General features: G+C 50.0%; 2 protein-coding genes and 1 long non-coding RNA gene across 16 annotated transcripts in view; 2 read left to right on the top strand and 1 right to left on the bottom strand.

The window, feature by feature from the left end:
* OLFML2A (olfactomedin like 2A) overlaps nucleotides 1-22,594 on the bottom strand; it is a 38,543-nt gene that overhangs the window by 15,484 nt on the left and 465 nt on the right. The window contains exons 2-3 of one of the 4 annotated variants that reach the window (XM_077144603.1): nucleotides 11,199-11,240; nucleotides 2,288-2,551 (exon numbers count right to left, since the gene is read on the bottom strand). In XM_077144603.1, coding sequence (XP_077000718.1) covers nucleotides 2,288-2,551; nucleotides 11,199-11,240 — 306 coding nt within the window. Of the gene's footprint in view, nucleotides 1-1,801; nucleotides 2,251-2,287; nucleotides 2,552-8,349; nucleotides 8,484-10,727; nucleotides 10,960-11,198; nucleotides 11,241-22,594 lie in introns of those variants that run through there. The other 3 variants (XM_077144598.1, XM_077144612.1, XM_077144615.1) reach the window with 3 other exon arrangements.
* LOC143670018 (uncharacterized) lies at nucleotides 2,242-9,123 on the top strand. Of its 4 annotated transcripts, none has more exons than XR_013169214.1 (5): nucleotides 2,242-2,559; nucleotides 6,536-6,732; nucleotides 7,116-7,155; nucleotides 7,756-7,837; nucleotides 8,915-9,123. It is a non-coding gene; the product is annotated as an uncharacterized LOC143670018 (long non-coding RNA). The 4 variants fall into 4 exon arrangements; XR_013169213.1 differs by lacking the exon at nucleotides 2,242-2,559 and adding exons at nucleotides 2,566-3,911; nucleotides 5,492-5,608 and having other exon boundaries at nucleotides 7,116-7,837; XR_013169209.1 differs by having other exon boundaries at nucleotides 7,116-7,837.
* The window catches only part of NR6A1 (nuclear receptor subfamily 6 group A member 1), a 292,713-nt gene continuing 291,711 nt past the window's right edge, over nucleotides 21,593-22,594 (top strand). For 5 of the 8 annotated variants that reach the window (XM_077144653.1, XM_077144639.1, XM_077144647.1 and 2 more), the window contains exon 1: nucleotides 21,593-21,830. In XM_077144653.1, the coding sequence (XP_077000768.1) occupies nucleotides 21,731-21,830 (100 nt within the window). In that variant the 5' untranslated portion in view covers nucleotides 21,593-21,730. The remainder of the gene's footprint in view (nucleotides 21,831-22,594) is intronic. The other 3 variants (XM_077144670.1, XM_077144663.1, XM_077144659.1) reach the window with 1 other exon arrangement.

The following is a 22,594-nucleotide window of genomic DNA, read 5'->3' as shown; positions in this document are numbered from 1 at the left end:
CATCCCTCAAGACGCAGTTCTAAAGTTATACCCTCATTGGAGCCCCCACAATTCCTGGAATGTCCCTTGGCTCAGCTCTGATCACACTGCCATTGTGGGATTCCTCAAGGGTGGGGGCAGTTGGGACCACGTCTAGGAAAGGGAATGAAGAGGTGAGCGGCACACAGTAGCAGCAAGTCTGTTCAAGAAAGGGGGTGTCCAGAATCCCTCACCCCTACACAAAACCAAGCAACTAAGGCCAAACTACACCTGGAAGGGCTGCGGTAAAAACAGAGGGTAGGGTACAGGGTCGGGTGCCCCTGGCATGTGCTCCCCCTGTCCCCTGCCTCTGGGCTCCCCTTAACACCATCACTGTCCTTAGCATATTAATTAGGTAGGGTATCCTCTCCTCCTCCTTCAACCCCACCTGCTGAGTCATTCCCATCCCCACCCCACTTCAATCCTGTGGGGCTGAACAAAGATCCCCATGGATACTGTGCACCAAAAGGCCTAAAGGACAGTGGGCAAAAGGACACAACAGAGAATTCCTGGATTCAAATCTTGCTGTGTGATATTATGCAAGTCACCATCCCTCTCTAGGCCTCCAATTGCCCCATAAGTAAGACCAAGATCAAAATTACTTCTCCATAAGATTGTGGTAAGGATTAAATTAGCCAGAATTTATAAAAGGGCTTTGTGAATCCTCATGACAGGCATGCTTACGATCCGTTATTGAGAAGTTGACCTGAGCAGAAATGGGGTCTGTCCCTGTGACTGGGAGCCTGGAACCTGCAGGTGACAGCGTGGCCCAGGGACTGCCAAATTGTCAAGAGGTCATTTGCCCTAAAATTCAATACCTCTCCTAACTTTGAAAGTTTGGCATCCATTCAGTTATTAGAAAGATAAAACTAAAGATAAACTTAAAGAAAACCTTTTTAGCCAAATGTTGGGAGAAAATTCTCCAAGAGTCTCTTACTCTTCTGTATGCCTTGCTTTGCAGAGGCACTGACTGCCTTTGTCCCCGGCTGTCTGGTCATATAGTAAACAGGCTTGGAAGATAGAGGAAGCATTTCCCTCTGGAGCAAGAGGCATGCTTAGTGCCCATTATAAAAGATTCGGATTCCCTATGCTCAGGGCTCGTCTCTTGTAACACACCCCACTGAGTGTGCAGGTGTCATCTGGCCCCCATTGCCTTACGTTGTGGGAACTGAAATAGGGGAATAGAACGCAGATACTCTGCTATAGCTATTGCTCTGAGAAATAAAGGCCTCTGTCTCTAACTCAGAGGCTTGTGTCTTCTGCTACATCCATGAAACTGGCAGGCTAACTTGCTAGCTTGCAAGTAGGGGAGCGTTTCAGACCCTTCACAGTTCTTCACATCAAACAGGTCAAATAGAATCCCATACGTTTAGAAGAGGTTATAAAAGAAAAGATACTCTCAAAAGACACCAACCAATCTGGTCCTTTACAAAAAAGGAAGGCAAAAGGGCAAGGTGGGTTAAAACACATGCTTTGGACACAGCAGGATGTGGATTTCAATCCTGGCCCCACCCAGGCCCAGGGAGCAGCAAGGTGAACACGGTGCCTGCCCTGCGATGGTGCCCGGCTGGCGCTTGCGCCTAGCCAAGCTGCGGGTCCGGGTGGCGGACCTGGCGCTGGGCAGGGCTCTGTCCCTCCCCCAGGTGTGGGGCCTGTTTCTAATCTGCCTACCCAGAGGGGAGGCTTTTTCTAATCACACAAGAGTGTGGTGTGGACTTGAAGCTGCCTGTCATTAGGTGAGCTTGGGCAAGTTACCAAACTACTTTTAAACCGGTTCTCTTACCTATAAAATGACAATGGTGATTACGTATTTCACAAACTGGCTTCAAAACTGAGAGAAATGTAAAAGGAGCGCAGCACCTCATGGGATATGCGGGTGGTACTTGACTACGAGAAATGCTATTCCATTAAAAACAATAAAACCCCACAGGTTGTAAAACACTCAGAAATATATACTACAGATAGGCGCCGGCAGGTACAAGGCTTGGAGCAGAAGCAAAGGGGCCACATTGAGTTAAACTAGTCATTAGCTAAAGAATCTGGCCTCCGGTGCTTTTTGGCTGAACGGGTCTTGGGCAAGAGATGGCTTCTCAGGGAGCCTGTTTTCTCACCTGTACAATGGGGAGAGCAGCACCTGCGTCACAAACCGTGTAGGATTTTCACTGCGGGGACAGCCTAGCTCCTGGCTTGTGATAGGCGCGCGCACACACACGCACGCACACGCACACACAGCTGGTGTTCCTGTCCCCCCCCGGTCCCCAAAGGCTACCTTGAGGAGCTCCGGGGCCTGCTTCTTAAGCTTCTCCATCTTCCACTCATTCTCGCAAGGGTTGAGCGAGGAGGGCGGCGCCGTGCAGGAGCAGCGGCAGTCGGCGCCCGAGCTCACCGTCTCCACGGTGTAGAAGTCCTCGACCCGCGCGCGCCCGCTGCGCACCCGGCTGCACGCGTCCTTGCTCAGCGGCCGCATGATGCACTTGCAGCGGCAGTCGGAGCCCTCCGAGGTCATCCGCACCTGGTCCACGTCACCGAACATCTGTGGAGGTGAGGGCAAGAGGGGCGTCGGTGAGCAGCGGGCCAGGGCTCCGGGGTGGAGTAAGGGGAGAGATGGCAGAATCCAGCCACGTGGGTCTTTAGGGGTCGGAGGAGGCAGAGGAGGAAGTAGCCGTTACAGGGAAACGGATGCCTATTAATAGTAATGACAACCAAAATATTAATGGCAACATTTTATTGCTCGCTTACTACGTTCTAGGTACTGCATTAAGATTTAATGCACGTTATGACATTTAATAATAGTATGTGTGTGGGGGGGGGTGAGAGATTTTGCCTCCAAGTCCCTACCACGGCATTCAAGGCCTATATGAACTGACCCCCTCCTCCCAACCCCTCTTCTGATGGCTGTTCCCTTCTGCTGTCTCCTGCCACTCCAGCCTCAGGGCCTTTGCACATGTGTGGTCCTCAGCCTGAAACCCTCATCCTCCTGATATTCCTGTGGCTCAGTCTCCCACATCACTTAGTTCTCTGCTCACATGTCACCTCCTCTGAGACACCTTCCCTGACTCCTACCTCCTGTTGTTCTCTGTCCCCGGTGGCTTTGACTTTCTTTCTTGTACCTATGACCACCTGAAATATTATATCTGTATTTGCTTATTTTCTGTCTCCCCCACTCCACTGCCCATTAGGGGCAGGGACTTTGCCTTGTTCCCTCCTATCCCTAGAATAGTGCTTGCTTGGCCTGAGTTAGATGCTCTGGAGATATCTACTGAGTAAACGAGTCTGCATCTTGCAGTCAAACTTGAGCATCGGGTTAAGAGCATGATGTCTGGAGCCTAGGTTATACTCGTGAGACCATTGCAACACAGTCTTTCTGCACCTCTATTGCTTCGTCTTAAAATGGGCTCCTGCCTCATGGGATTTTGAGAGGATTAAACATGTTAATACAGGTAAAGAACAGAGCCTGGCACATAGTGAGTTCTTTATAAACATGAGCTGTTATTAATACAAATAAAGAAACAGGGGCTTAGAGAGGTGAAATCATGTGCCATGGTCCCACAGTTTTGACGTGGTCATTCCAATTTTGGATCTGACTCTACATTGCAATCTCTGCTTAATGCTGCTTCTCCTCCAGACCTGTTAACCATGTCCTTTGACTTTAAGCAGGTTATGTAATCTTTCTGAGCCTCAGTTCCTGCACTGGTAAAATGGACGACTTCTCTGAACCTGTCCTTCTCATAGTGAGGATCTACTGTGATAACATGACAACAGTTAGGGCTTTCCCCTCCCCTGCCCCCTTCTTCTTCAATCCTATCCCAAGACGCTACACTTCTAGCATCCACGTATGGCCATGGGTCACTAGAAGCCAGAGGACTTCGTGCCACCAGGAGTCAGCCAGTGAGGTCAGTAGCAGGTGCTCAGCTTAGTCAACAGTTCCAGCCTTCGCTGCCCTGACATGTCAGCTGCACTCTGGAAGCCCCAATCACCCTCTCCTCTACCTGGCTCAGCCAGTGCACCCTACTTTCTGGGCTCTTGGGATCCATAGATCAGTCAACAAACAACCGCCCCAGGCCCCAGGGCTACTCCGCTTTCACCAAAGTTACCAGGCCCAGGTAAGTTCATGGCTCCTTTGAGTTTTGTAACAAGGGCAAGGACCTTTGTTACTCCGTTTCTTCCGTGAGCTCTCAGACACCTGTTTGGACCCTTGGCTTCTGCCAGGCCCTGGGTGATGGCTGGGGGTGCAGAAGAAATAGACGGAGGCATGTTTTTTGGCCTTTTAGCCATGGGAGAAGCTGGCTTGGTGAGCCCTCCATAGGGAACACAGAGGAGGGCACCCATGAAGACCGCTCAGAGGAGGGCACCCTTGGAGGTCATCTTTAATGAGGAGAGGGACAGTCCAGGGATCACAAATAAGATGCCTGACAGCAAGAGAGAGCCTGGCACTTTGGGGGGAGGGTTGGGAGGGCCTACAGGTGGTTTACTGTGGCCAGTGCTTGAGGAGTGCTTGGGGTGGCAGGAGGTGAGGCTGTGGAGCAGAGGAGCCCAGCTCACAGGGAGCCCTGAAATTTGGCTGAGGGTCTTAGCTTCTTTCTGAAAACACTGGGAGCCATGGTAGAGATTTTTATTTATTTATTTATTTTTAATTAATTAATTTATTTAGAGTAGTTGTAGATTTATAGATAAATCATGTAGAAAATACAACGTTCCCATGTACTGTTCCCCCGATTATTAACACTTTGCATTAATGTGGTACCTTTGTTGCAACTGATGGAAGAATATTCAAATTGTGCCATTAACTACAGCCTGCCCTATCATTAACACCGTGAATTAGTGTGGTACACCTGTTAGATTCGTGAAAGAACATTTTTATAATCGTACTGTTAACTGTAGTTCATTGTTTGCAATAGGATTCACTGTGTTGTACATCCTAAGTTTTATCTCTTAATTTTTATCCTAGTAACATATATATGACTTCAAATTTCCCCCTTTTAACCGCATTCATCTGCATAATTCAACGCTGTTAATTACACTCACAGTGTTGTGCTACCATCACCACCACCCATTTGTAAAACTTTCCAATCAACCCTTCACAATTCCTTGGAAGAGTTTTAAGCTGGGAGGAGCTGGGGTCAGAGCTGCATCATAGGCTGCTCCCTCAGGCTGCCTGTGGACAGACTGTGTATGGAGGAGACAAGCCTGGGAGCATAGAGCCAGGAAAAAACATTTACTGAGCGCTCTTTGGATGCTGGGAAAGTGGGTGCAGTGACTAGAAACACAGACGTGGGTCACCTACAGCAGTGAGCTCTTGGGTGGATTACTTAACCACTCTGTGCCTCAGTTTCCTCATCTGTAAATCAAAGGCACTACCAGTAACTCCCCTTCAAAGAACTAAGTGAGGAGATGTAATGCCAGTAATGTGCTCAGCCCAAGCTGGGAGCACACAGAATGTCCTGTACATTGTAGCTACTGTTATTATTTTCAGCTATCCTGAAACGGAGTTGTTTCTCCATTCATTTCTCCACGTGGGGGCACTGGTAGGTACTCAGTAGTGTCCTACAGATGGGGAACCAGCCCCGGAGCCATCAAATGGCTTCCCCAGGTGGGTTGGCCCCAGGCCTTCTGTCTGTGGAGGGGGAAGGGAGTATGGCGAGGGGACAGGCAAGGGAACAGCTACTGGTGGAAGCTTTGTCCTGCGCCATCTGTGGGCAGAGGGTACTCTGGGCACTGCAGGGCAATTCCCCCTTGCCCGTGAAGGCTGACACAGCCAGGCTTGGGATCCTGCACATTCCTTTGGCTGCTTCTAGTGCCCAGGGGAGCCCTTTTCCTTAGGGGTTCCTGGGTTCTTCCTTCCCATCTCTGTTGGGACTCCTTGTCACCCCCACTTCCCCAGGGATCCAAGGCCCCAGTAGGTAGATTTGGGTGTGTTCCATGTGACTAGACCAGAGACACCTCCTTGGGACCCAACCACACCCTTACACACCCACACCCACACACACACACACTCAGCAGCAGCCTCCACATCAGGCTGTGAAAGTTCTTCCCTCCTCAGACGAGATGCTTTGTCCAGATGAGGGCGGCCTGGAGCCAGAAGAAAACCTCTGCTCCTACTCCCACCGTCCAGGAGCACAGGCCTCACAGGCTGCAGCCGAGCCTCCCGCTGCCACCCATCGACCACAGCTGCCCCTCACCTCCGTGGCTGTTACTGGTGCGGCCCCACATCTTATTATTAAGTTATGTGGTGCCTGATGTGGGGGAGGCAGCAGAGGGCTATGTTGAAGAGCCAGCCTTGGGCTTAAATCTACTCCTCCTACTTGTGTGGCTTTGAAAAGACCCTCAACCTCTCCGAACCTGAGCTTCCCCATCTGTAGAGCAGGGAAGATAATAGTTTCTCTTTTACAAAGTCATCATGAGGCCCAAACAGGCCAGTGCATTCAGAGTGCCCTATCGGAGCCTGGCATGGGGTAACTGCTCTCCGAGCCGCAGTGGCTATACAAATCATTGCCAACAACCCTCCTTCACATTCCAGATCACCCTCCATCTCTGTCTGCCCTCACCTCAGCCCCATCTGCGAGAGGAGAAGTCTGGGCATCAGAGAAGACTAGAGGTTTGCTTGGGGTCGCACAGCACAGCCTGATTACAAACTTTGGCTTACATGTTGTCCCTTCCATGACCACCCACAGCCACTAAGCAAAGCCTTCTCAACCAGCAACAGAGCTGAGACAGGTGGGTCTGCACAGAGGCCAGCCCTGGGCTGGGCTGTGAGGTGCAAAGGACCTGGGGCTCATCTCTGGACCTGGCCTATCTTGCTTTTGGCATGAAGGCTGGAGCTGCTGCCAAGCAGGAAACCCCCACTTCAGCCCCCCATTTTTCCCTGAAACCTCGCTCAGCACACACTGCTGCCAAAGTCCCCCAAAAGTGTGGGTGGTTTGGGCTTTAAAAGATTTGCAAGGAAATCCCATAATGAGAGGGCAATAAGGTGTACTTGAGATTTTTCTGAAGAAAAGAGATGGATACATCTGGCCAGGGTGGGAATTGAGGCAGCTTAACTTTGAAAGGTTCCAGAAGCTGAACACTTGAGGTTGATTCTCTTCCTTCTTCTCTCATAGTTCGGTCTCACTGCAAGGGAGTTTTCATGACCTCTCACAGGTAACAACCTTCCCTAGAGTCCACTGCCAGCTAAGCAAGAAACCTAAACTTAATCCATTCAAAACTGGATCCCTGCATCTTCTCTCAAACCTGTGTCTACCTCCTCTCCCTCCTAACCCAGCTCTGAGTCTCCCTCTCACCCTGAACGACCAACGAGCCCCGAAGTCCCTCTGATTCTTCATCCTAAATATGTCCCATCTCTGTCTACTGCTGCCCACTCTGTGACCACTGTCCTGCTTCAGGCTGCAGGAACCAATGCCTGGACAATACAGCAACCTCCTCTCTGCCACATTAATCTTCCCCAAACTCCTCTTTGATGATCTGTTATTCTCTTGCTTCCCAAGCCTTCATGGTTCCCCATCGCCCCTGCTAGTTCTCAACTGGGGGATGAGTCTCAGAATTACCCGGGGCGCACCTGGAAAGTGAAGATGTCGGGGCCCTCCTCCAGACCCCTTGGCCCAGGCTTTCCAGAGTAGGGTCTAGGCACGTATCTTGTTTACAAAGAGGCCATTTGGATGCCCACCAGAGGCTGAGCTCTCCATGCTCCTCAAGCCCCCTCTACCTAGAATACTTGAGTAGCTCTGACCTGATTCTTTCCAGCTTCAGTGTTCAAGCCTGCCTAATGGAGAGGGTCACTGAAGCCGCAGGAGGACTGTCAGGACGGCTGTGTGAGATCCTGAATGTAAGTGCTGGGCAGGGGGCCCAGCACACAGGACGCTCCTTGGGGCTTTGTCCCAGATGCCTCAGCCAACGGGGGTGAAGGGGCAACACCTTCCCCGCAGAGAGACACTGTGGGGCCTGGCCCGGTCCCACCCTCTGCGCGTGCAGAAGGGCCCAACACAGGGCAGCCCTTGCTGGCTCCACAGCCTGTTTTCAATCACACCCCCAGGCGGAACCCCCCCCAAGGCGGAAACCCCCCAGGCGGAGGCGCAAGCAACTCCTAAGCCCCCGGGGCTGGCCTGGCCTGGCACGTCTCATCTAGCCTAGGCCACCACCGCCCACCTGCTGCCGCCACTCCCGCCCCTCTGGCCCAGCTCCCGCAGGCGCGGACCTTCCCTCTGTCTCTGAGTTCCCGGTCAGCAGCGAGCGGACTGAGGATCCATTTCTTACTTCTCAGTGCCTGGCGGAAGCAGGGTACCAACAGCCCTTTCACAGATAGGGAAAATAAGGTAGAGACGGGGAATTCCCAGTCACCTTCCAAGGTCACACAGTGAAAAGCTGTCCCTGGTAGCATGCCTGGAGGTCTTGTGCATTCCCACCTCCATGCCGGGCAGCCCCGCAGAAACATCAGGGAAGCTGTGAGCTCCCCCTCCCACTTCCAGTCTGGACAAAGCACTTCCTTAGATGGAAACACTGAATTCTGCTTAGGAGAGGCTTTGCTATAAACACAAAATTCAAACACACTGAGCAAAGACTGGCAGAGACCAAAGAGTTGCGTGGTGAGAGAGTTGCCCCAGTACCCCACAACATATTGGGCTGGAGGGGAGGCTGGACCTCCCAGGGACAGGAAGCCTGAGGAAGAGCCAATTAACCCTTCAGAGCCCCAGATAGGCTCCAAGCCCCTCCCCCTCTCCAGCTGACTCTGCAAGGGCTCAATCTCCCCAGGGAAAACAGGACAGGCTAGGCGAGGAAAGAGGGATTGTTATGGGGGAGGGAGTGGGTGATAATGAAAACAGCTTTCTCTGCGGAGCCAGCAGGAGTCCGGCTGTGGTGAGGAATGCGAAGTAAATTCATCTATCACTTGATTTTTTTTCCCCAGCTGGCTTTGCTGAGTGCCCCAGCTGCTTCATCCTTCATACTCTATGGTGTGCCTCCCTGCCCCACCAGTCCCAGCTTGCCCTGGGACAACTAAACACACACACACACACCCCCAAACTAGCAATATTTGACTGAGTCACTACATAAACAGGGTGCTGGGTTTTCTTTGCCTTTGCTTTGTTTTGAATGCGAGCCCTCCCCCATCACTTCCACAGCCCCCTGCATGGCTCAGAGGATGACCAGGTCCAAATATCCCTCCCAGCCAGAGAGATAAGAGGCAGCAAAGTGCTACTCAGATCATCTGGGATTTTCAGCTCAATTGTTCCCTTACCTGAGCCAGGTCAGGGAATCCCAGAAGGCTCCAGATGGAAGGGAAATCAAACGAGGCAGTTTTACAGATGGGAAAACTGAAGCCCAAGGAGAGGCAGGGACTTGCCCAAGGTCACACAGCCAAAAAATGACAGAGGAAGGGCCAGAACCTATGCTTCCTGATTCCAAGCCAGCTGCCTCCCACACCACGTCCCTTCTGCTCCCTGTAAAATGGGAATGATATTTTTTCCCTCCTTCTCTTTGGAACACAAGGTGAGGACTGCTGTCTGCAGGGTTTTGTGCCCTAAGCCAAACCTTCAGGCCGAGAGACTGAGGATGCCCACTGCTCATCTACCTGCTGTGTGGCTAGTGGCTTCTGCTCCTTACCTGCCCGCAGAGAGGGCTGTCCTACCTTCTATTAGGAAGGAGGCTGGAAAGACACTGAGAGAAGCTCCTCCTTTGATCTCATGCTCTGTGAGCATGGGCCCTACCTCCTTCCAGCTCACTGTCTCCTAGTTCCTTTCTCACCAAGCATTCCCAGAAGGCCCTTAGGAATACGTCTGACCCAGAACACTTTTGACTGACCCTTGGTGCTTGCTGCCTCTGCATTCTGGATTTCACACCCTTTTGAAGTCCCTGTGATAAGATTCCATAATCACACTATCATTATTGGGCACCCACTAGGCACCAGATATTGGGCTAAGCGTTTTACAGGCATGATCTCACTGAATCTAGAGCTCTTTCACTGCATGAGTAGGACTATTATTATCCCCATATTTACAGGTGAGGAAATAAATGGAAGAACAGAGAGGTGAAGCCACCGATCCAAGGTCAGCCAGCTATGAGTGGAGGATGCGGGATTTGAGCACAGGTCTGCTTGACACCAGAGCAGAACCTCTTAGGCACAACAAAGCATGGCTTAGGCCACTTCTGGAGACACCTCCTCCAGAGGATACATCCCTGACAGGGGCACCAGGGGGCCAGGCTAGTAACCAATTAGTAAACCAGATGCACTGGGGACACACTCTAGGTTTGCTCAGAGCCTGATGCAAACCCCGAATTGCTGGGTTGCAGTGACGCAGGGGTATGCCCTACGCGGGTCAGGCTCTCGTAGAAACGCTGAGCAAATTCCCCAGGCTCCCCTTGCCCAGGCTTCCTGGAAACCCCCTCCTTAGGCTGGGGGCTGCATCTCTTCCCTACTTGCCAGCGCTCTTCTCCTGAACCTGGGTTTCAGTACTGATCTCCTCGCCGCCCCGCCTGCGTTCCTGTGTCCCTTCCTCAGTCTCCAGTCCAAAGCACCCCTAACCATCTCCTGCCCTTCCTCCCTCACGCGCTAGTCTCCTGGGAGCCTGTCCCCTACGGCTTCCGCGCTAAGCCTCTCCAGGTTCCTGAGCTCCCAGGCCGGGGATTTTCAAGGACTTTCCTTGGTCCTCACACCCGGCCACAGCGCCCCCTCGCGCCCGGCTCCCCGCGGAGCTGTGCCCGGGTCAGAGGAGAGTGCGTACCTTACTTTCCGCGCGCACCGGGCCCGCGTGCAGCAACAGCAGCTGCAGCAGGAACAGCGGCAGCGGTCGCGGGCGGGACCGTCGGGCGGCCGTGGACATGGCGGAACTGGTACGACGGGCACAGGCGACCGGGAGCGGACGCTGGGCAGCTGCCGCCGCACGGCGAACTCAGCGCTTCAGCAGTCTCTACCAGTCCCGCGCGACCCCCGCCTACGCCCGGCTCTCCACCCGGCCCCACCCCCCTCCCTGCGCCACCCGGGGCGGAGCTAGGGCCGGGTGGGGGATGTGGGGGGACACCCCGCCCCGCCCCGCTCGCCCTCTTCGGGGCCTCCCCGCCACCCCGCAGCTCTCCAAAGGGCATCTTGCAACGACTCAAGAAAGGGTCTTGTTCCAAACCCGCCGGAGCCCAGAGGACAGTTAGAGAAGCGTGGGCTCCTGCCAGGATGGAAGTCTTGTTCTGGCAGATGTTACCTTGTCGTGTTCCATCACCTCTCTGAGCTTCAGTTTTCTCATCTGTAAAAGGATAGGGAGGAGTGGGAGATAGAGCTTTCGTTTTGGATTGTAAAGTTTAATTAAGTCGTGTTTCCAGGGCAGGCGAGTGCTTGCGCGCTCCAAGACCATCCCTTCCTCACCCCACCGGTTCTCGCTTCTCATGGCTCTGATCCACCCTCCTTCTGGCACATCTTCTAATTCTCCCTCTCCTCCTACGAGATTACCACCGCAAGCCCCTAGCCATACTGCGATAGCGCCTCTCTCCCCATCCTCCTTCACAAGCACCTTATTTCTCTGTTCCTTAGGCTCATCCTCTCACTCAGGGTGCTTCCACCTTCACGACTGGACCAAGGCGCCTTGCTGGGTCCCTGAAACCCCTTGTTACCGAATTTAAATTATTCTTTTTGAGCTGACAGCTCTTGATTACACCTCCTTCTCAAACCTTCTTCTCTCTCTTGATTTCCCCATAATTTTTCTCTCCTAACTCATTTGTGTTGGGTTCCAATCTTCCTTGCAGGTCCCTCTGTCTCTGCACATCTCTGGGGCCACATTCCTTCCTGTTCTCTCTCCACACTGTCTCTGTATGTATCCCCCTTCCCTGAGCCCCCGACATCTCCACTTGTGTGTCTGTTTATCTGGCCTTGTAAACTTCAGCTGCTCAAAAAGGAACACTTATTTGTGCCTGGAATGTTGCCATCCCCACTCCTTCCACCCCATTACTCTCCAGCACTTTTCCCTAGTTCATTTTCTTCATGGAATTTATCACCCTGAAACGGTCTCACTTGTTGGTATGTATGATTCCTTGGGTTGTGCATGCCTCCCCTTGTGGGAGAGAAATAAGGCCACTGGGGCATGTAGTTTGTCTCTCCCCAACATCTAGCTCAGTGATTCTCAAAGTGTAATCCTTGGACCAGCAGCCTCAGCATCACCTGGGAATTTGTTTTAAAAAAGCAAATTCTTGGGCCCCATTACTGAATCAGACCTACTGGGACTCAAAGGGGCTCAGTAACACGTGATTTACCAAACCTTCCATGTGATTCTGAGGCTTGCTAAGGTTTGAGACCCACTGACCTAGCACAAGGTCTGGTGAATTAAAGAATAATGTGTGGTATATGTTCAGTACCAGTTAGCTTCTTATACAAATAGAAATTGTCTAGGGAGGTGTCAAAATCAGGGCTAGATTAGTGTAAAAAAATAAATATTGCAGGTGTTCATATGTGCATAGACTATCTCTGGAAGGACACATAATGAACAAGTATGGTGGTTATCTCTAAGGAGGGGACTCTGCTGGCAGAAGTCAGAGGAAAAAGCTTACCTTTCATTACCTTTTTGTATTCAGTGAATTTTGTAACATGTATCCTACTTTTAAAAAAATGTACAAAATGTACTTAAAATAAACCTGGCAAAACAAAAAAATGGGCAGGGGAATCCCTTCTCAGCCCTTTCTGGGAGCTATATAGTTTGCCCCGACTTGCTGGGCTGCAGTGTCACCAGAGAAACTCTGCCCTCTGCTGGCCATTCCTGACATGACCCGATAATCTCCTTGGGCTTCCTCCTTTTGGTCTTTCTCTCCTGCCTCTCTCTATTTCTCAGTCATCTCCGATTGCAGTGGCTTCTCCCGGTTTCTCAAAAGTCCAAGCTCCAATCCAGAATATCAGCTAGCTCCATCTCCCTATCCCATATTATTGACAGCCCCTTCCAACATGAAGAAGTCAGATTGGGGATAGTCCAAATACCCCTAAGGAATGGGGGAAAGATCAAAGGTGTTGTTTGGAGTTCTACAGAGACCGTAGGGTGTAACAAAAGAGTGTGATTGCTGGATCATTATTTTGATATTTCTTTGTTACCAGTATGGTGGAGCAGTTAGAAGCAAAAACTTAAAATTGTGGAATTGTAACTCATACCAAACTCTGAAATTTCTTCTACTAGTAATTGTTGTGCTGTGCTTTGAAATTTATTGTTTTGTATATATGTTATTTTTCACAAAAAAGAAAAAAAAAGGCAAGTGTGATGATAAAAGAAAAATTTATTCCTTCTAGCCTCCAATGTTTTGGAGCAGCTAGAAGGAAAAATTTGAGATGATGGTACAGTAGCCCACGACAAACTCTGTGATCTGTCCTGTAACAACTTGTTGAAAAGTGCTTTGAAAACTATTGTTTTTTTCTTTCTTTGCTTTGTATATATATTATACAATAAAAAGTTATATATAAACAAAGTGCCAAGCTCCAAATTGGCCTCAGAACATTTGCACATGTTGTTTCTTCTGCTTGAAACTTTCTTCACGCACTACCCCAGGCCTGACTCACTCTTACTCATCCTTCCCATCTTATTTGAGTACTCATTATTCCAGAAAGCCTCCCCTGACCAACACTACCCCCTAACCTGAGTCGTGGAACACACTCTCATAGCACCTGTAACTGTCAGGGTGCTTTCAGTTGTAGCACTTATGTGCCATTATGGGTTGGTGTGGTTGATGGATCTGATTAGCGTCTGTCTTCTCCAATAAAGGACAAGTTCCCCATGCTGGAACTCATAACTTTTTCCTAGTTGTATACCGGCCTGGTCATGTTGTCTGTCTGTCTCTGGCCTCAGGACTACCAGCTTCCTCCCCACCCCCACGCCCCTTTCCTCTTTATCCTTAGATACTTTTCTTTCCAGTTCTTCTGTCCTAAGTCCTTCAGGCAAAGTGGGAGACTCTTCCCTCTTTCTCTCTCTGTGTATGTTTCCTCATTTATAAATTGGAAGGACAGTACTGACTTCTCAGGATTGGTGGGGGGCAATGTAGAGAATAGGTCCCAAAGTAGGTGCCAGACTCAGTAGGTGCTCACCTCACAGGGCCTTATATATTGGGACAATGGTTGGGATCTCAGTTTATAGCCATTTTCCTTGCCTTTCTCAGTTTTGTGGCAGCTGACTCCTCCCAGAAGCATTTTTAAGAACAGAAGTGACTGGGAGTTAGGGACTGTCCTAGTTTGCTAGCTGCCGGAATGCAATATACCAGGAACGGAATGGCTTTTAAAAAGGGGAATTTAATAAGTTGCTAGTTTACAGTTCTAAGGCCGAGAAAATGTCCCAATTAAAACAAGTCTATAGAAATGTCCAATTTAAGGCATCCAGAGAAAGATACCTTGGTTCAAGAAGGCCGATGAAGTTCAATGTTTCTCTCTCAGCTGGAAGGGCACATGGTGACCACGGCAGCATCTGCTGGCTTTCTCGTGGCTCTACAAAAGGGACTCTCTCCAAAATGTTTTCTTTTTCAAAGGATTCCAGCAAGCAACTCCACCTTCAATGGGTGGAGACACACCTCCATGGAAATCATGTAATCAAAAGTTACCACCCACAACTGGGTGGGTCACATCTCCATGGGAACAATCAAAATGCTCCCACCCAGCAATATTGAATGAGGATTAAAGGACATGGCTTTTCTGGGATCCACCAGATTCAAACTGGTACATTCCACCCTTTGGACCCCCAAAAGACATGCTCTTTCCAAATGCAAAATACATCAACAGAGTTTTAGCTCAGGTCTATCTCACAGTGGGTGCAATGGAACCCTGGACCCATTCTGTAGTTATTTCCCCAGTTCCAGAATGTGTAATTGGAAGAGACATACTGAGCAACTGGCAGAATCCCCACATTGGCTCTCTAACTCGTGCAGTGAGGGCTATTATGGTGGGAAAAGCCAAGTGGAAGCCACTAGAACTGCCCCGACTAAGCAAAATAGTAAATCAGAAGCAATTCCAGATTCCTGGAGGGGTTGCGGAGATTACTGCCACTCTTAAGGACTTGAAGGACGCAGGGGTGGTGATTCTGACCACATCCCCATTCAACTCTCCTATTTGGCCTGTGCAGAAAACAAATGGGTCTTGGAGGATGACACTGGATTATTGTAAGCTTAACCAAGTGGTAACTCCAATTGCAGCTGCTGTTCCAGATGTGGTATCATTGCTTGAGCAAATCAATACATCCCCTGGTACTTGGTATGCAGCTATTGATCTGGCAAATGCTTTTTTCTCAGTAGTTGTTAATAAGGACCACCAGAAACAGTTTGCTTTCAGCTGGCAAGATCAGCAATATACTTTCACTGTCCTACCTCAGGGGTATATCAACTCTCCACCCTATGTCATAATGTTGTCCGCAGGGACCTTGATCGTTTCCCCCTCCTAGAAGACATCACACTGGTCCATTTCATCCATTGTATTGATGATATCATGTTGATTAGACCTAGTGAGCAAGAAGTAGCAACTACTCTAGACTTACTGGTAGGGCATTTGCGTGTCAGAGAGCGGGAGATAAATCCAACAAAAATATAGGGGCCTTCCACCTCAGTGAAATCTCTTAGTGTCCAGTGGTGTGGGGCATGTCAAGATATCCCTTCTAAGTTGAAGGATAAGTTGCTGGATCTGGCCCCTCCTACGACCAAAAAAGAGGCACAACACCTAGTTGGTTGTTTTGGATTTTGGCAACAACATATCCCTCATTTGGGTTTGCTACTCTGGGCCATTTATCGAGTAACCAGAAAAACTGCTAATTTTGAGTGGGGACCTGAACAAGAGAGGCTCTGCGACAGGTCTAGGCTGCTGTACAAGCTGCTCTGCCATTTGGATCATATGATCCAGCAGATCCAATGGTGCTGGAAGTGTCAGTGGCAAATAGAGATGCTGTCTGGAGCCTTTGGCAGGCCCGTATAGGAGAATCACAATGCAGACCCTTAGGATTTTAGAGCAAAGCCTTACCATCTGCTGCAGATAACTACTCTCTTTTTGAGAAACAGCTTTTGGCCTGCTACTGGGCCTTAGCGGAGACTGAATACTTAACCATGGGCCACCAAGTTACCATAAGACCTGAGTTGCCTATCACGAGCTGGGTGTTGTCTGACCCAACAAGCCATAAAGTTGGGTGTGTGCAGCAGCACTCCATCATAAAATGGAAATGGTATATATGAGATAGGGCCAGAGCAGGTCCTGAAGGCACAAGTAAGTTACATGAGACAATGACCCAAATGCCCATGGTCTCCACTCCTGCCGCAATATCTTCTCTTTAGTTTTCACATAACTCCAAAGCTATGGCCTCTTGGGGAGTTCTTACAGTGAAGTGACTGAAGAAGAGAAAACCTTGGCCTGGTTTACAGATGGTTCAGCACGATATACAGGTATCACCTGAAAGTGGACAGCTGCAGTACTACAACTCCTTTCTGGAGTGTCCTTGAAGGACAGTGGTGAGGGAAAATCCTCCCAGTGGGCAGAACTTCGAGCAGTGTACCTGGTTGTTCATTTTGCTTGGAAGGAGAACTGGCCAGAGGTGCATTTATATACTGACTCATGGGCTGTTGCTAATGGTTTGGCTGGATGGCCAGGGACTTGGAAAGACCATAATTGGAAACTTAGTGACAAAGAGGTCTGGGGAAGAGGTATGTGGATAGACCTTTCTGAGTGGGCTAAAAACATGAAGATATTTGTGTCCCATGTGACTGCGTACCAGAGGGTGACTTCAGCAGAGGAAGGTTTTAATAATCAAGTGGATAAGATGACCCGTTCTGTGGATACCAGTCAGCCTCTTTCGCCAGCAATTCCTATCATTGCCCAATGGGCTCATGAACAAAGTGGTCATGGTGGTAGGGATGGAGGTTATGCATGGGCTCAGCAACATGGATTTCCACTCATCAAGGCTGACCTGGCTACAGCCACTGCTGAATGCCCAATCTGCCAGCAGCAAAGACCCACACTCAGCCCCCAATATGGCACCATTCCCCAAGGTGACCAGCTGGCTACATGGTGGCAGGTTGATTACATTGGACCACTCCCTTCATAGAAGGAGCAGTGATTTGTTCTGACTGAAACAGACACATACTCTGGATATGGGTTTGCTTTCCCTGCACGCAATGCTTCTGCCAACACTTACCATCCATGGGCTTATAGAATGCCTTATTCATTTATCATGGTATTCCACACAGTATTGCTTCTGATCAGGGAACACATTTCACAGCAAATGAAGTGCGGGAATGGGCACAGGCTCATAGAATTTTCTGGTCTTACTGTGTTCCCCATCATCCAGAAGCAACTGGATTGATAGGACGGTGGAATGGCCTTTTAAAACTCAATTATGGTGCCAACTAGGTGGCCATACCTTGAAGGGCTGGGGTAATGTTCTCCAGGAAGCTGTGTATGCTCTGAATCAGCATCCACTGTATGGTACTTTTTCTCCCATAGCCAGGATCCATGGGTCCAGGAACCAAAGGGTAGAAATGGGAGTGGCACCACTCACTGTTACCCCTAGTGATCCGCTAGAAAAATTTTTGCTTCCTGTCCCTGCGACCCTGAGCTCTGCTGGTCTACAGGTTTTAGTTCCAAAAGGGGGAGTGCTTCCACCAGGAGAAACAATGATTCCATTGAACTGGAATCTAAGACTGCCACCTGGTCACTTTGGGTTACTCATGCCCCTGGACAACAAGCCAAGAAGGGGGATTACATTACTGGCTGGGGTGATTGACCCTGTCAGGGGGAAATAGGACTGCAACTACACAATGGAGAAAAAGAAGAGTTTTCTTGGAATATAGGAGATCCCCTAGGGGTCTTTTAGTACTACCATGGCCTGTGATCAAAATCAATGGAAAACTGCAACAACCAAATCCAGGCAGGACTACTAATGGCTCTGAAACTTCAGGAATAAAGATTTGGGTCACCTCACCAGGCAAAGAACCACAGCCAGCTGAGGTGCTTGCTGAGGATAAAGGGAACATGGGATGGGTAGTGGAAGAAGGTACTGATAAATATGAACTACGGTCACGTGATCAGTTACAGAAACAAGGACTGTAATGCTGTTTTGTTCATATTATATGTTCTGGTTTGCTAGCTGCTGGAATGCAATATACCAGAAACAGAACGGCTTTTTAAAAGGGGAATCTAATAAGTTGCTAGTTTACAGTTCTAAGACTGAGAAAATGTCTCAATTAAAATAAGTCTATAGAAATGTCCAATCAAAGGTATAGATCCAGGGAAAGATACCTTGGTTCAAGAAGGCCGATAAAGTTCAGGGTTTCTCTCTCAAGTGAGAAGGCACATGGTGAACACAGTCAGGGCTTCTCTCTCAGTTGGAAGGGCACATGGTGAACATGGAGTCATCTGCTAGCTTTCTCTCCTGGCTTACGGTTTCATGAAGTTCCCTGGGAGGTGTTTTCCTTCTTCATCTCCAAAGTTTGCTGGCTTGTGGACTTTCTGCTTCGTGGTGCTGCAGCATTCTCTTCTCTCTCCGAATCCTCCATTCTCCAAAATGTTTCCTCTGTTATAGGACTTCAGAAACTAATCAAGACCCACCCAAATGGGTGGAGACATGCCTCTACCTAATCCAGCTTAACAATCACTCTTGATTAAAATCACATCTCTCGGGAGATGATCTAATTACAGCTTCAAACATCCAATACTGAACAGGGATTAGAAGAAACAGCTGCCTTTACAAAGTGGGATTAGGATTAAAGCATGGCTTTTCTAGGGTACATACATCATTTCAAACCAGCACATTATACTATTTAAGTTGTAAGATATCAAGTTTAAGAATGAATATTACCCAAGGACTTGCACCCTATTCTGAAGAGATTTAATGTGTTTCCGGTTATATGCAGGACAGTTGAGTATTGTTAGGTGAGAAAAAAAAAGTCTTTTATTGTTTTCTATTTAGAAATTAGATATGGTTTAGGGTGATGAGTATAGCTGCCAAGTTGAGAAGGTGTGGACTGTCATGGTCAGGTTTATGTGTCAACTTGGCCAGGTGGTGGCACCTGTTTGATTGGGCAAGTGCTGGCCTGTCTTTTGCTATGAGGACATTTCATAGAATTAAATCATGATCACATCGGCTACATCCACAGCTGATTCCATTTGTAATCAGCCAAGGGGCATGTCTTCTTTAATGAGTGATGCTTAATCTAACCACTGGAAGCCCTTTAAGGAGAATTCAGAAGAGACAGGCTCTCTTTCTGCTTTGGCCGGTGAGCCTCACCTGTGGAGTTCGTCCAGATTCTCAATCGGAATCATCAGTTTCACAGTCTACCCTACAGCTTTTGGGCTCTGCATTTCCACAGTTATGTGAGACACTTTAATAAATTTTAGATTTAAGAATATTTCCTGTTGATTCTGTTTCTCTAAAGAACCCTAACTAATACAGGGACTAACTCTTCAAAAAACAGTTCTAGGTTTCATTTATTAGGCTATTCCTTGTATTGTTTTGCATGCACCATCTCATTTAACTCTAACAATCCTATGTAGTTAGATATTATTATTCTGACCTCTGTCCCACTGCAAACCAGGACATTGAGGCTCAGAAGCAGCATGCCTAAGATCATACAGTTATTAAAAGGAAAAGTCAGATCTGTTGTTTATTCGTTCTTTTACCTTTTTGGTAATTATTTATTGAGTAATTATTATGTGGAGGTCCTGTGCTCAGCAGCTGGGCTTATAATGATAAGAGTGAGAATTAAGGGAGATCTGGGAAGGCTTTGGGAAGAAACAATAGAGCTGGAGTCTGAAGGATGATTAGAGCTGCTTCCAGAACCTGACCTTTTAGCTGAACTCTTCTGCCCATCTCTCTTAGAATCCTGGTTTGCCACTGAAACCTCAGGGTTGCAGGTTTCTGCAGTGCCACTTAGCCCCTAATTGGGTCTCCAGGGATGGGAAACTCACCACCTCCAGAGGCCTGTCATAGAAAGGGAAGTTCTGGCCCAAGGGAGGTGTTCTAGTTTGCTAGCTGCCGGAATGCAGTATACCAGAAACGGAATGGCTTTTAAAAAGGGGAATTTAATAAGTTAGGAACACAGAGGGTATCTAGTCCCTGGTGGAAGATATCAGGGAAAGCGCCCTGAGTAGATGATACTTGCACAGGATCTTGGAAGATGAATAGGAGCTTTGGAGTGAGATGGAGGCAAGGTTTCAGGCTCTGGTGTCTGACCCATGGGGATTGGAATCCCCCCTTACTGCTGGATGACTTCATCAATGTATAAAGATAATGTTGAAACTGCCTCATAGAGTGTGTGTGAGGATTGGACGACATAATATTAATGCAAATCTCTTAAAGCAGTGGCTAGCACAGATTCAGGAAGCGATACAGGTTAACCAATGTTTGTAACAAACTGCACGGGAGCGTTGTAAAACATTGAGCATAACAAATGAGGGCAGAGGTAGGGTGAAAAATGTGGACAAGGGTCAGGGAAGTGAATGTCAGGATGAAGATTTTATAAAAAGCAAGGAACGACAGACGACCCAACAGATTGGTGATGGTGGGAGCTAGGGAGGATACGCTGAAGCCCAGTGAGCAAGCTGCGGGATAACCTGGTAGAGAGGGGCAAAGCACCAATGTTCTCGTTCTTTGTTTTCAAGCGGCCCAGGTAGGACTTACATTCTGGCGGCAGCCACAAAAACTCTTTGGGGGTCCAGCAAGGCAGTAGCCCCGACAGGTCCCAGAGGCTGGTGGCCACGCGCCACCTGGTGGCCGCGGGAAGTGGACTCAGCCCGAGCAGCCAAGAAGCTGAAAAAATCCCGAATTCCGGAAAACTGCGGCGGGAAGCAGGGATCTTCCAACTGGACGCCGTCCCTACTTTCACCGGCATTTTACAGATAGCGAATTTGAGGAGAGGGGAAGCAGAGGCCGGGGTAACAAGACCTATGAGAGCCCTCACAGAGGGCTTCAAGACACCTTGAGGTGTCTTTAATGACATCAGTGGTCCCGATTTTTAGTTGGCCCATCTGTTCTACGGGCAAGAGGGGAAATAAAAGAGGAGGAAGAGAAACTTTAATCTTTACCGCCCACCCGGAGCTTAAAGGGCTTTAAAGACTTCCCCGGAAAGCAGAGTTTTATAGATCCATTTGCATACGAACGCAGTCCCTGCGAGTTAAACACCCGTCCTTTAATCTCCGGCTCAATTTGCCCCGCGGAGGCGTAGGGAGGCACTTCCGATTACCTCCAGGTCCCCCTCCTGGGAGCCCTGCCTACAGGGCTGGGCTTCGTTGCACGTGCTCAACCAGCTTCATTACGATCCTCCTGTTTGGGAAGATTCATTATTGGGGGGGGGTCTCAATGAGTCTCAGAGGGTCTTGACCTTACATAAATCAAAATAGAGGGAAATATCTGAAGTTATCGCTTGTTAAATAATTAGTGGAAGTAATATTAGGGTTTTTGATATCTATAGACCTCGATTTTCTCGTCTCAGTGTTGCTTATCCTTCTTTCCACCCCTTCAGTTGTTCGGGTCCCGCGTGGTCGGCATCGCGGGATGGACTCCAGTTCCCAGCGTCCCCGCCGGGCCGTGCGTAGCAAAGACGCGTGACGTCAGGGGAGGGAGCTGGCCAGTGCTGAGGGGGCGCGGCGCGCACGGGCGCGGAGCCTGGTGGCTCGCGGCCCAGAGAGCGCCGCGGCCCGGAGCCCGCGGGCCCCTGACAGCCCCCTCCCCCCGGCGGACGACGACGACAACGAGGGCGCCGGTCATGGCGGAGCAGCCGACCCAGCGCGGGTCCTGAGTACCACCGCATGGAGCGGGACGAACGGCCGCCCAGCGGAGGGGGAGGCGGTGGGGGCTCGGCGGGGTTCCTGGAGCCGCCCGCCGCGCTCCCTCCGCCACCGCGCAATGGTGGGTAAGGGGCCCGCAAAACCTGGGCCAAGAACCGGCCCTCCTTTCCCTGACCCCAGGGATCCCCTCTTCTCAGTCGATTCTCACCCTAAGGAGCCGCATCTTTTGAATCCTGTCCCTGTCGCACTGGCCCGGGTCCCCTTATCGTGGATCTTAACCTCCGTCCTTCTCAGAGCTGACCCTCCCTCTCCTCCCTCGTCTTTTTCAGCATGGACCCCCCCCTTCCCTGTCCCCCTTAACGCGCTCCCTCCCTTTGCCCAGGTCCTCGAACCGAGCTACTCCTCCAATACCCACCCCTTCCCCCAGACCCCACAGTAGGGACCCCCCCACCCTCCCCCCGTCTGCTCAATATAGGCCTCCCCTGCCCACCCCACCCCACCCCCGCACCCCTCAGCTCGGATTCTCCCCCTCTTTGTCGTTGGGTCAGTGGGGGCTTCTCCACCCCCCTGGGGTCCCCTTAGCTCAGGGTTTTTCCTTCCTCCTCCCTTCCTCCCTGGGGTCCCCTCTGTGGGACCTCTCCTCCAAAAGGTCCCTTCAGCGCGGAATCCTTTCCCACCACCTTAGTCCCCTCATCGCCCAGCGCTCCCCACACGGGTCCCTGACCCTTCTGCCGACGCTCTCACTCACCCTGCGAATCCAACGCCACACCCTGGGACCCCTTCATTCTCTCTGCCCTCACCTTTCTAGAGCATTTCCCGTACTACCCCTTTAATACTGCGAGCTTTCCGCCTCTGCGCGGACCCCAGTTGGTTATATTTGCCCTT

This window comes from Tamandua tetradactyla, chromosome 2 (assembly GCF_023851605.1).
Source record: "Tamandua tetradactyla isolate mTamTet1 chromosome 2, mTamTet1.pri, whole genome shotgun sequence".
Classification (NCBI taxonomy): Eukaryota; Metazoa; Chordata; class Mammalia; order Pilosa; family Myrmecophagidae; genus Tamandua; species Tamandua tetradactyla.
Note: the sequence above shows the minus strand (reverse complement) of the source record. Positions and strands in the feature narration are given on the sequence as shown.